This window comes from Lynx rufus, unplaced genomic scaffold (assembly GCF_022079265.1).
Source record: "Lynx rufus isolate CCGP_SWC_20201006 ecotype Redwood Valley unplaced genomic scaffold, mLynRuf1.p SCAF_10, whole genome shotgun sequence".
Taxonomy (NCBI): Eukaryota; Metazoa; Chordata; class Mammalia; order Carnivora; family Felidae; genus Lynx; species Lynx rufus.
Genome location: NW_025814824.1, coordinates 25,008,144 through 25,021,130, shown reverse-complemented (window position 1 = coordinate 25,021,130; position 12,987 = coordinate 25,008,144). Strand labels below are relative to the sequence as shown.

The window sequence follows — 12,987 nt, the reverse complement described above, 5'->3', positions numbered from 1 at the left end:
CTGTGCGCGTGAACGAGGTAGCCTTCAGTTCTCGCGAGAGGTTTTCCCCCCTCCCTCTCCTCTGCCTCTAGTGAGTGCGCGAACGAGAAAGGAGGAGGGCGCTCCAGGCGAAAGCACTGCAGACGCCATTATTCCCTGTTTCTCTGCTGCTGCAACCTCGACGTCTTGCCTACGTCCCGCTTTTTTGCGGCCTATAGGTAATTGGGGTTTTCGGCGCTAGGGTATTATAGATTCAGGCAGGGGTTTGGCCTCCCTAAAGATTGCGTTGACTTCTCCCAAGCCCGGCTTTTCTCGGGCCCTCAGCGGCCTCACAACCTGAAGGGAGGCGCCGGCGCGAGGCGTGGCGTCGCCTCCTTCGGCGCCTTGATTGACGCGGCCTTGAGCCAATCGCTTTGCCCTCGCGCCACCGCTGAAGCCCGGGCAACCAATTGGGCTCGGCGGCGGGGTAGGAGAGCGCGGGGAGGCGGGGGAAGGCGGCGGGGGCCTGCGCTCGTTCTCTGTCTAGCTGTGACCGGCTGAGGCGGCGCGGCGGCACAGGGACGGCGGCCTCGCGCGGTGAGGAACGGGGCAGGGCGAACGGTGCGTGGGGGCGAGGATCGGAGACCAAGTTTGCCGCTTGAGGGAGGCGTTTGGGGGCTGCTTGGTGGTTGGCCGCTTCTCAGAAGGGAACGTTGCCCGCTTTCCCCTCCCCCCACCTCCGCCATTTCCCTGAGCGTGTATCCGCAGTCCGCGTCGTGGTGCTAGAGGCTGCGGGGGGGAATTGCGAGGCAAGTGCCTGTAGGATGATCTGTAGTTTTGCAGGCTTGAAATCAGGCATCTTGTGTAGGAAGAGGCGGCCGGCGGGCGGGACCCGAGGGCGGTGGAGAATGCCGCCGCTCTCTTTGTGTGGGCCCCCCCGCACTTCGGCCCTCCCGGCCCCAGGCTCGGAGCTGGAGCGGGGGAGATGGAACGGTCGAGGCTGCCTCCGTTGCTTTGTCTCTCCCGCGGTGGGGGGAGGGTGCGGGGGATGAGATCTCGGGACCGCGTGGTGGGTGGGGGAGGGGGTCCGCGCTCGGCTCCGCCTAGTAGCACGTAGTCGCCATTACGCGGGCCGCCATTTCCTGTCGGGTCCGGGTGAGGAGCGGCGCGGCGCTTCTGGTCTCGCCTTCGGCTTATTCAACTCCTGTTACTCGGCCGTTGCGGATCCCCGGTATCGTGCGGGGCGGCGGGGGAGAGCATGTTTGCGTTCGGCCAGTCGCGCCCGTAATTAGTGGTTTTCACGGTCTGAGGAATGGTGACTGAAAGGCTTGAACGATGAACCGCGGCAACGTTTTTATCTAAATTTTCCAGCATACTCCAACGCTTAGCTGAAGGATGGGCCGTTAAGGATAGCGTTTCAGTTAGTCGTTAAAAGAGAAGCTTATCGACAAATGTTATGAAAGAATGAAAGGCATAAAACGTATCCTCGAGTTTTAGCTTTAGGCTGTCTGGCAGAAGCCACTTGACTATTTTTTTTCTGCTAGTCCTGTGAGGGCTGGTGAAAGGCGACTTGCGGTCCTATCACGCTGACATTAAAGAAATAATTGTTACGATGCAGAGAGTTTTAACCTAACTTCAATTTCTATGGGGCCAGTATTAGCGTTCTGGGGTTCCATTAGCTGTATTTGAGTAATAGAGCAGTGCTGGCGGTTTGGGTCTGCTCCCTATAAGGTTTTTTTTTTTTTAAGATTTAATTTTCCGGTACTTTGACCTGATTGTTGGATATAGCTTGAATTTGCCTTCGCTTGTAAACTTTAGAGAGTTCAGAGAATGGCCTTTCAAGTCAGCAATGGGAAGAGACCCACGAGCAATTTAAAATTCCAGTATAATCAATTTTGTGTACCTATAAATTTATACCTTTGGGGACAAAATTGAGACTCTGAGCTTATTACAGGTCTTTGTCGTTTCTGTATTTATTGTATAAAACCATTAGTTGCCGTGGTGGGACTCAGTCCAATGGCTAAAAATTCGTGGTTTCCCTTTTGCAAAAAAAATCAGAGTCCTTTGGTTACTTTTTTTTCCTAAGGCTTACACTCACTTGAGAGTGTAAGACCCTAAAACAAGTTTTAGAAAGAGCTCTTCAGCTTATTTGTATTCAGATCACTGTTCATTAGTATTTAGTAATGAGCAACCAAAAAGCAAAACTGATTTATGTTGGTTTTTATAGGCTACTGCAGCACTAGGGTGTCAGTTGGTCCCGCCCAGAACACTTCAGTTCTGCTCTGCAAGGATATATAATACCTGGTACGTTCTAGAAGCAGAGTCATTTCTTTGCCTTTTCTTTTATTTAGCGAGACACAAAGCTTACTTTCCAATAAACCAAATGTACTAGCCTCTTTATTTTTCAACAGATTGGTGTGTCCATTTAATTCAAGAAAATGGAAACTGAACAGCCAGAGGAAACCTTCCCCAACACTGAAACCAATGGTGAATTTGGTGAGAACACATTTTTAGCAATTTTTGTGTTTTCTATTGTTTCATTATTTAGAACGGTTTAGTGTGACATCCCTGTCAGTTTTCTTCTACTTAGGAACTATATGCAACTGTCTTTTGTGTTGTTGACGGTAAACTTAAGATAAAGACAACAAAAAATATTTTTCTTTGCGTTTTACAACTTTTAATCCCTTGAATTATTTTGTCCCTTTCATTGTTTTGTGTTTAGAAAGAGTTTTTTGGAAGGGAACGTGCTTTGATTCATAATTAAAAGTTAGAATCTGAGCGGCTTTGGCCTTTTCAGTTAGCAACAAATCTCCAAACAGAACGGGAGTTGCTTTGTCTGTCCTGTGGGTTAAAACTAAAATGTAATTGGATTAAAGGGGCTTTTTCTTGTTGATAACTGGTGCTTTCTTTGACATCTGAACTGTTAACTTCTAGGTAAACGCCCTGCAGAAGATATGGAAGAGGAGCAAGCTTTTAAAAGATCTAGAAACACTGATGAGATGGTTGAACTACGCATTCTGCTTCAGAGCAAGGTATAAATTTTACTCTTGAAAATCTTAAAGTAGTTCTTACTAAAGTAGAAATTAAAATAAGTTCTGGTTTGGCCCTCTGGGAAGCATCCTGAGCCTTACAGATTAAGGAATGTAAAAGATGTGTGTGGCTCTTTTTAAACAGATTGGTAAACCGTGTTATTTGGATGACAATTAAAATGAAAGCCCTTAATACAGTGACGCTATGAGTAAAAGTAGGAGAAAGGGTATAGGTGATGATTAAAGCATTAATGGATTAAAGATTATACCTTGATTGCATTGTGGGGAAAATATCCTAGCTGGCAGTTGACTTGATGGGCATTATCACATCACAATGTGAAGGTACCTAGTGTATTTAAATTACCTTTTTCGGAATGATACCATAAAGTTAATCAGTACATAATTTTCACGCTCTGTATTTTTGGCATGCTTAATATTGCAAAGCTGTCTTGGTGTTTTCATCCCCAAAACTCAATAGACTCTCGATTTTTTTTTTTTTTAACTTCATGATTTTGATTTTGATACCCAGATAGATTTTCAGCTCTATAACCAAAAAGGGGAGGTTAGAGTTTTGTTAGGGTTTTTGTTTTTTGGGGGGGTGGAAGGGTTTGGTTGCAGTTTAAAAGCATAGGAAGACCTGTTGATATAAGGGAAAGTAAATTTCTTGTGTTTATATCTTCTCCAGAATGCTGGGGCAGTGATTGGAAAAGGAGGCAAGAATATTAAGGCTCTCCGTACAGACGTAAGTATTAAAGAGTTTAAACTACACAAGCAGCTTCAATTTATGTGTTTGTAGGAATTTAAAGATTTGCATCATAGAAATCATTCAATAGTCTAGATACAAGCCATTTGTAATAATTGAATACATAGTTGATTTCAAGGTTTGCCATTCCTGATTTAACAAAGCACAGATTGAGTTTGGGGAGGGGGGATCTGTATTAAACCTCTTCCCTTTCTGATAACTTTACACCAAATTATTCACTTCAAGATAACATTTTAATTAGAAATAACGACAGTGTAAAAACCCTTAATTGCACTAGTTACCGTGTGTGAATCAATTACAGTATTACAAAAACCATTGCAGGTGGCTGATTAAACTCCGAAATTTTTATTTTTTAATCGTCCATCTGTTTAACAGCTTGCACATGGAGCACAGAGATTAATGTTGAGGTTGCATGATTTAAATATGGGTAAAGAATAGACGCTTAATCTTATAATTGGGAAACCATTTGTCAATGCCAATGATTTGTTTGAGTCTTCATATTTTATAGTGGGTTGACTCTTGTGATTAGACACATTAAATGTTGGTATCACCAGAAGCGAGCATATTTATAGGACTTGGCTACACCAAAATTCCTAAATTTTTTTCTCATAGTGTACACACTCTTAATGTTTCTTTGCTAAAGTTGAGGCAAATAATAACTTTGTGTTGAATACTTATTTGATAGTATTTCATTTCTCTCTTGGTCGCAGATCTTTGTATGTTCCTCCTGTAAACTGAACTTGAAAATTTGTTTTAAATTTTACAAACTTGCCTGCTAGGATCTAGGAATGCGTTTTAAACCTCCAGGAAACCAAACTGGTCTTTTAAGAGATAGGGTTTTTGGTGGTGTGGGAATTTTTGTTTTGTCTTTTACAAACCTCTCTCCTCTTAATCCAGATGTTCTATATAATTATCTGGGTTATCAATTTCCCCATTTCCTCAAGAATTTTAGTAAACTGAGTCATGACAGGTTTTGTGTCTACCCTCATGAGCCAGCCTGCTACTGAAACATCGTTTGTTAAAAAGAAAAAAAAAATAGCTAGTACCATCATTTAAGGTCCTTAAATGTTAAGCCACAGTCAGATTTAGAGAAGTCCATTATTGTGTTAGTCTTCAGAACAACTTAAGCTTGTTTCATTAATTGAGAGTATGAGTATAGTTTGTATTAAATTAAAATTTATTGCTTTTCCCCCTTTTCCCTCTCCTTGTTTTTTTGGCCATATATCTCCGTTGCCCATGTACTGGATCGACTTACCCCTGCGTTGCCCACCATGACGTTGGCCCATCCGCCCCTGAACGCCCATGTGAAAACCCTGGTTGGCTATGCCCAAAAATGTGCTCGTTGCCAAACGGGTACCATACTTGACAACTTCTGATTGAATGCCCATGCCCAATGCCAACATCCACGAACGCCAATGACCAATGCAGTACAATGCCAGTGTTTCAGTCCCAGACAGCAGTGGCCCCGAGCGGTATGTCCCAACAGTTTATGCCTCACTGCCTGATTAGAAAGAGAGAAATGTATTTTATTACCTGCCTTTTATATAATTAAATAGTATCCCCTTTAGACGGTGTATTGTTTTTCAAGTTTCTGTCTTATTTTCCCCATTAAGTCTTTTTGTCACTGAACTTTTACCGTGAGTTGCCCACCCAAACGATCCACTAATTTTATTTCGATGGAAGGAGCACAGCTTCAAGTGTTGCATATTTGCTGCATTGTAAATCAAATTGTTACCAAAATAGTCTCTCGCTCTGTCTTTGTGGCCCACCTTGCTTCCCAACATTGCCTGTTCATAATTTTTTCTGATGAAATGCTAACTCTGGTTCACTTTCCTTCACTTCTCATTTGTGTTGTCTTTGTTTTGTCTCGCATTTGTATTTGTTTTCTTGCAGAGCCCATTAGTGATCTAATTTCTAACTGGTATCCATAACCTTACTCCAGATATAATGTTCACCACTTGCATATTCCCCCACTTTTGCCTAAGAGAAGGTGTGCCAGTTTTACCAATGTAACAGCGAGGGTATCCTTAATTAACTTAGTGGTGGCGGGGAACATAAATATTCAACTCTGCTTCAGTTCTGGTCAATTTATTGCCCACTTAATCTGAGCCCTTCCAAGAGCCCATTCTCTCTGTCTCTCTGCAAGTCTCCTAATAGTGTTATCATGTCTGTATTGGGCATAAAACAAAATGCATGTGAAAAACCTATAAATAGGCTACTTTAAATGGGGAGATTAAATAATTGTATGTTACTTCTCTGTGAAAGTTTGTATGACTACTGATGATGAACACAAAACTCATTTTTTCTTTTCCACCTTTTTTGTACTATCTGGTATTTGTGATGTTTGACAGCATATTGAGTATCAGTGCTGATATTGAAACAATTGGAGAAATTCTGAAGAAAATCATCCCTACCTTGGAAGAGGTAGGCTCTCTTTTTTTTAATGTATTTGGCAATTGAGGGGGGAATATTTAAAATGTTTTATTGGGGCTTAATAGGGGAGGTGGAGAGACAGTGGCTGTGACAGTTTGTAGCAGCGACATATAAACTGCTACATAATGTGCATGGTTACTACTCCATGTGTGTGTCTTAAAATGTAATCTGGAAAAAAAAATGTAGTCTGGCCACTCCAAAGTAAATACGAACTACCTGTGGTCTTGCATATGGGTGTAGCATATATTTTATGGGCTCTAGTCCTAGAAGAGGTGTTTTTTAAGGTAGAATATTGATTGTGGGGACTGTGTTGGAAAGGACTGTGTTAGATTTTTTTAATTTTATATATTCATGTATTTATTGGATATATAGAAAAAAGTTACTCTTTGATTCTTAAGAATTTAATGGTATAGATATGAAATATGTTGTAGTAGCTTTACCAATATATGCGACAATAGCCTGATCACACTAGACACTTAACCTATTACTCTTATTTTTCTACTTTCAGGGCCTGCAGTTGCCATCACCCACTGCAACCAGCCAGCTCCCGCTCGAATCTGATGCTGTGGAATGCTTAAATGTATGTCATAGTGCCATTGAACCCCACTGAAGTATGGAGCCTGGCCCATAGGATCAATTTTATTTTTAACATAGTGTACTTATCCCGTCTCTATAGAAAAAGGCTTAAAAACAAGAGAAATGAATGGTCTTACAACTCACTGTTGACCCTGCTCCATGCTGCAGTGGGAATTAACTACATTTGCAAAGTGCTTTGCAGTCATTTTTATTATGGTGTTATTTGAATGTTAATAATAATTTTGTGGTAACAGCGACATGCTAAATGGCTGCAGTGTGGGTATGGTGTTGCAGGACCTGAAAATAAAATAGTTTTTTAAGGTGGTGCAGAATGTCCTTTTTGGGCCTGGCTATTGAGGATAATAAGCACATAACTGGTAAAGTTATTGAAATATAAATTCAGGTTGCTCACTGCAACAGTATATTGTCATGCTTATAGCAGATAAGTGTGTATTGGGGATTCTTTGATTTGGGACTAAAATCTTATAACTCTCCCTCTGCAGTACCAACACTATAAAGGAAGCGACTTTGACTGCGAGTTGAGACTGTTGATTCATCAGAGTCTGGCAGGAGGCATTATTGGGGTCAAAGGTGCTAAAATCAAAGAACTTCGAGAGGTAAAGGCACTTTATTTTCTTCTACTGTATACTAGAGAATAGTTGTTCATACACAGTTGGATCAGTGGACTTCTCTCCTTCCCCCACTTGACCTCCCTCCCTAAGATTCCTTATCACTTCTTTGTTCATGTAGTTTGCTTTTAAAATACAACGGCCTGAACATGCTTGGGCGAGTTTTTTGCCAAAATTTTTATACACTGGCAAGGTCCTAGAGCTATTTAACAGGGTTTTTATATGGTCAGGTGTGGGGGGGTACTGAATATAAATGTAAATTTCTCTGAACCTAGGATTTTTTTTTTTTTTTTGGTGTATTTTATGTATTTTTAAATGTCTTCTAATTAATGCTTCCCTTTACTATATACTTATTACAGAACACACAGACAACCATCAAGCTTTTCCAGGAATGCTGTCCTCATTCCACTGACAGAGTCGTTCTTATTGGAGGAAAACCTGATAGGGTTGTAGAGTGCATCAAGATCATCCTTGATCTTATTTCGGAGGTACTTCATTTACATTCAATTCTGTGCAACAAATTGTTATTCTAAAGTAGTGTCACAATGTTTAGACAAATGGCTTTTGTCTTATGCCTTTACCCGTTGGGGTTTTCTTGTTTTTTGGATATTTTAATTTAAAAGTTTTTTGAGATGGTGGTTATTTGATTATTGGTGAGAATTTTAATAATTTTTGGTCCTTCAAGTAGTTTTTATAGTACTAGTACTACGTTGCATAGCTTCCCAACTGACGTCCTTCAACATGAGTTAGAGGCTTACCCAGGATACTGATCCCTTCAGCCCTTGAGATGGTTTTTTTTTTTCCTTTAAAGACCCCATTGTGAAATGTGTGGGTGGGGTTTTGTGTTCTCTTCCTTGAGATCTGAGGGTAAAAGGCTGCTGCTTCTTCCCCCACAAGCCAGTAAAATTTTCAGACTCACCAAAAATACTGCTTTTTTTTTTTTAAATACTCTTTTTTCCTATTAACCTTTTGCCTGATTGCTTTCTCCTGTCCCAAGTACCTCCCCGGAGAAATAAGGGACTTGAAATGTTTGGCTTGTTAACATTTAGTATGAAACAAGTCTCTTTTCCTTGTTCTTTTCTCTAACGTTGCTACATTTTTGTTTTAGTCTCCCATCAAAGGACGTGCACAGCCTTACGATCCCAATTTTTACGATGAAACCTACGATTATGGTGGTTTTACAATGATGTTTGATGACCGCCGTGGACGTCCTGTGGGATTTCCCATGCGGGGGAGAGGCGGTTTTGATAGAATGCCTCCTGGTCGGGGTGGGCGTCCTATGCCTCCATCTAGAAGAGATTATGACGACATGAGCCCTCGTCGAGGACCTCCTCCACCGCCTCCTGGACGAGGTGGCCGGGGTGGTAGCAGAGCTCGGAATCTTCCTCTTCCTCCTCCACCACCACCTAGAGGAGGGTAAGTTTATTACATCCACACAGTTAACTTACAACTGGCTACATTTGATGGGTAGATAGATTTTTGTTGTGTGTGACATGTACTGAGATTACAACACGTACTGTGCTTGCAGAGATCTAATGGCCTATGACAGAAGAGGAAGACCTGGAGACCGCTATGACGGCATGGTAAGAACTCTTTTATCATCAATGTGTATGTGAGGGACTGTAAAGGGTTTTAAAGTCAAGTAGTTGACAGTTTGTTGAAGATGATTGTTAATTGAAAAGCTTGCTTTACCAGTGGACTTGGTAGATAACTAGTTAAATCATTGTCAGTTTGTTGAAATATTAAGACTTTTTTGAGCCATTTTTGTTTCCCCACAATGTATGATTGGTGCTAATAAATATTTGAGTGAAGTGAAATAGAAATGAACCTTATAAAATGGCTGAAACATAATAGTCCAGGTTACGTTAACAAGTTCTATCTCTGACACAGGTTGGTTTCAGTGCTGATGAAACTTGGGACTCTGCGATAGATACATGGAGCCCATCAGAATGGCAAATGGCATATGAACCACAGGTTGAGTATCATGGGTGTTTGCATTCATGTCAATAATAACTTAAAATGTTTACCTCCTTGCCAGTAAGTGTTTTTCCCTCCTGTAATGTGTGTGTTTTTGTGCTATGTACCTGAAGTGTTTTCTTCCCCAAGGATTGTCTTCCCAAACCTAGGGAGAATATGAGAGGACTCTAGTTTCCTAAACTAAGATTTTAGGAATATTAAAATATCTGAAGGGTAGTTTTGAAGGCAAAGTAATTTTTTATTTTTTCTTTCCATTTTTAGGGTGGCTCCGGATATGGTAAGTTTTTTCCTTTGTGAAATCAAAACATTATTTCATGCTTTCTAAATGAACTTAATGCTCATTATTTAAATCAGATTATTCCTATGCAGGGGGTCGTGGCTCATATGGTGATCTTGGTGGACCTATTATTACTACACAAGTAACTATTCCCAAAGATGTGAGTATTCTTTGAATTCTTAAATTCTTGTAATGTTAACAAGGAACGTTTAATGAGTCTTTTTCTTTAGTGTCCTGACTTTTAGTAAAAGGTCTTAATAAAAATACTGTATGTTAGGATTAAAATTGTGTTTTACAGACTTTAGTGAGGTGTCTTTCTCCAGCTGAGGGTTTTGAAGCCCTTGATTTGTTTATTAAAGGAAGTGTTGATGTGTGCTGTGTAAATAACATTATAATTCAAACCTTGATTGGTTAGAGGGCCTTAAGTAATCTTAGAATAAACTGTGCAAAGTTAGTACTCTTGATATTCATTGAAAATACAGGTAATATGGTTACTTTGAAAGTATATCATAAACACTTGTTTTTAAAATCTTTTCAGTTGGCTGGATCTATTATTGGCAAAGGTGGTCAGCGGATTAAACAAATCCGTCATGAGTCAGGAGCTTCGATCAAAATTGATGAACCTTTAGAAGGGTCCGAAGATCGGATCATTACCATTACAGGAACACAGGACCAGATACAGAATGCACAGTATTTGCTGCAGAACAGGTCAGTTTGAGTTTAGCTTTGTGCTAGCCTATACATACTAAAACTTGAAAAAGCCTTCTTCTCAATTGATTTTTCTTTTAGAAGCCATGGTGTCTCAACCTTTTGGGGACCTAACTTCTAAACATTCTAATAGCTTTGCTTTAATTTTCTTCTGCTTTCTTACTAAAAACGAAGACATTCAATACTAATCTTGCTGGAAGAAGCCTTAACCAAGCAAACTTCTCATTTCTCTGGTGAAAACTGCTGCCAAAACCACTTGTTATAAATTATACAGAGCCTGTAGAAAATGTAGAAGATTCAGTGGATGTTGGTCTAGTTCTGTGTGGAAGACTAGTGATTTTGTTGTTTTTAGATAACTAAATCGACAACAAATCACAGTCTGCCATATGGCACAGGCCATGCCTCTACAGGACAAATGATTGGTGCTGTAAAACGCAGCATTTCACACCTTACTGGCATTTCCTTGTCTTCTCTACCAAATATTAACAACTTTTAATTTCATTTTCCTAATTCTGCTCTACTAATGTCTGATTTACTATTAATCATTTTTCTTGAATTTTACATTGCTCTAATTTTGTAATTGCTAATGTTTTAATTCTTCTAATTGTAATGGACATGTTTATCATTTTAATTTAGCATTGAAATTGTCTTAATGTTGATTAAGATGTTACGAACAAAAATTCTAATTCGTACTTTTTTTTCTTTTCTTTTATAGTGTGAAGCAGTATGCAGATGTTGAAGGATTCTAATGCAAGATATTTTTTCTTTTTTATAGTGTGAAGCAGTATTCTGGAAAGTTTTTCTAAGACTAGTGAAGAACTGAAGGAGTCCTGCATCTTTTTTTTTTTATCTGCTTCTGTTTAAAAAGCCAACATTCCTCTGCTTCATAGGTGTTCTGCATTTGAGGTGTAGTGAAATCTTTGCTGTTCACCAGATGTAATGTTTTAGTTCCTTACAAACAGGGTGGGGGGGGGGAAGGGCGTGCAAAAACTAACATTGAAATTTTGAAACAGCAGCAGAGTGAGTGAATTTTAATTTTTGTTCATTGTTGGTGGTTTAAAGGAAAAATATTCCCCCCATGTAATTATTGTGAACACTTTGCTTTGTGGTCACTGTAACATTTTGGGGGGTGGGACAGGGAGGAAAAGTAACAATAATAGTCCATATGTCCCTGGCATCTATTCAGAGCAGTGTGCAGAATGTAATGCTCTTTTGTAAGAAACGTTTTATGATTTTTAAAATAAATTTAGTGAACCTATTTTTGGTGGTCATTTTTTTTAAGACAGTCATTTTTCAAATGGCTGGATTCCCAAACCCACCCCAAACTAAACACTAAGTTTGATTTTCAGCTCCTCTGTTGGATATAAATAAATGCATCTCTTCTTGGACTTAGGCACAATATCTTGGCAAATTCCATTCTGGTGATTTCTTGATGATTTGAAAGTCCATTGCTTGGAAAGAAATTTTGTCATACACATTCATGCTTATAATAAGCTGGGGATTTTTTGTTTGTTTTTGCAAATGCTTGCCCCTACTCTGCAACAGTTTTCTATGTTAGTAATTGTGAAGGAGAACCGAGGTGGGGAGCAATACTACAAATTCAGTAATGGTTTAAATATATGCCAGAAGCCTAATGGCAACAAGTTTTATTAATCAGAATAATACTTGGTTATGGAAGTGACTGATGCTAAATAAATTCTTATTATTTTTTATTAGATAATTTCTCACTTATAGACAAACTGTCAGCCTGCTAGTGTCTATTAGTTAAACTTTGTAAAATATATATATATTCTTGTTTTTCCATTGTATGCAAACTGAAGGAAAAAGATGTACCATTTCTCTGTTGTATGTTGGATTATGTAGGAAATGTTTGTGAACAATTCAAAAAAAAAAAACGATGAAAAAAGTTCCTGTGGATGTTTTGTGTAGTATCTTGGCATTTGTATTGATAGTTAAAAGTTCACTTCCAAATAAATAAAACTCCCATAATGCTAGATTTGATGTGTGCCCAATTTGAACAAGGGTTGATTGACTACCTGTAAAATTTGTTCAAACGTTCCTCTTGTAAGGAAATACAGTAATCTTAAATTATATTTTTTGTGTGTGAAGTGTGTTTCTAGCATTTATAAATGAAGTCTGGCAGGGGTGGTAAATATAAAATCCCAGTGATTAAGCTCTTAATTTGTTAAAAAGGGGAGTCTAGCATAATGAGAGCTGAGTCATGATTATCCAGTTGTACAGATCTTCAACACTGCCTACGAGAAATTTTGGATTTCTTAGGTTTTTATCTTTAAAATAGCTCTAGTTTGATGATTGAAAATGCTGACAGATAATGTAACAACTGCCTTACTATGTATGGTTCCTGGCTCATAAATTTCTAAAAATTTCTATTAACCTCCGAGTGTCTAGAAAGCATGAGAACAGTTCACGTCTACAGAGAACAATCAAGGATGCAATTCTGCTTTTATAGGTTTAGGAAAAAAGATTTGGACATACAGATGAAGTAGGGGGGTTTTCTGGGGTATACATTAAGTAGTACGTGCATGCAAGCATCATTTAAAGGCAGAATTTCATTCCTCTTTTAGTTTGGAGAGGAATTGAGTATTCCCTTGATAACTGAAATAAGTGTCAAAACAT

At 39.4% G+C, this 12,987-nt stretch overlaps 1 protein-coding gene across 7 annotated transcripts; it reads left to right on the top strand.

Annotated features, from left to right (window-relative positions):
* Positions 1 to 89: 89 nt before the first annotated feature.
* HNRNPK (heterogeneous nuclear ribonucleoprotein K) lies at positions 90 to 11,608 on the top strand. Of its 7 annotated transcripts, none has more exons than XM_047102889.1 (17): positions 90 to 197; positions 2,186 to 2,262; positions 2,370 to 2,454; positions 2,893 to 2,990; positions 3,673 to 3,729; positions 5,179 to 5,222; positions 6,102 to 6,174; positions 6,692 to 6,763; positions 7,263 to 7,376; positions 7,748 to 7,876; positions 8,497 to 8,804; positions 8,917 to 8,971; positions 9,279 to 9,362; positions 9,627 to 9,642; positions 9,720 to 9,802; positions 10,181 to 10,350; positions 11,126 to 11,608. In XM_047102889.1, the coding sequence occupies exons 3-17, from the start codon at positions 2,397 to 2,399 to the stop codon at positions 11,154 to 11,156; spliced, it is 1,392 nt and encodes a 463-aa protein (XP_046958845.1). In that variant the 5' UTR covers positions 90 to 197; positions 2,186 to 2,262; positions 2,370 to 2,396; the 3' UTR covers positions 11,157 to 11,608. The 7 variants fall into 7 exon arrangements, with proteins under 7 accessions (XP_046958845.1, XP_046958860.1, XP_046958854.1 ...); XM_047102861.1 differs by having other exon boundaries at positions 91 to 197; positions 11,066 to 11,608; XM_047102876.1 differs by lacking the exon at positions 90 to 197 and adding an exon at positions 487 to 555 and having other exon boundaries at positions 11,066 to 11,608.
* Positions 11,609 to 12,987: the final 1,379 nt, after the last annotated feature.

What these genes read in the sequence shown, in the direction of transcription:
- HNRNPK (XM_047102868.1), top strand. Translation starts at nt 2,397, where the DNA reads ATGGAAACTGAACAGCCAGAGGAAACCTTCCCCAACACTGAAACCAAT. An exon ending in GACAGCAGTGGCCCCGAGCG is followed by an intron (nt 5,223 to 6,101) that starts GTATGTCCCAAC and finishes GATGTTTGACAG; the next exon opens with CATATTGAGTATCAGTGCTG. An exon ending in GAGACCGCTATGACGGCATG is followed by an intron (nt 8,972 to 9,278) that starts GTAAGAACTCTT and finishes TCTCTGACACAG; the next exon opens with GTTGGTTTCAGTGCTGATGA.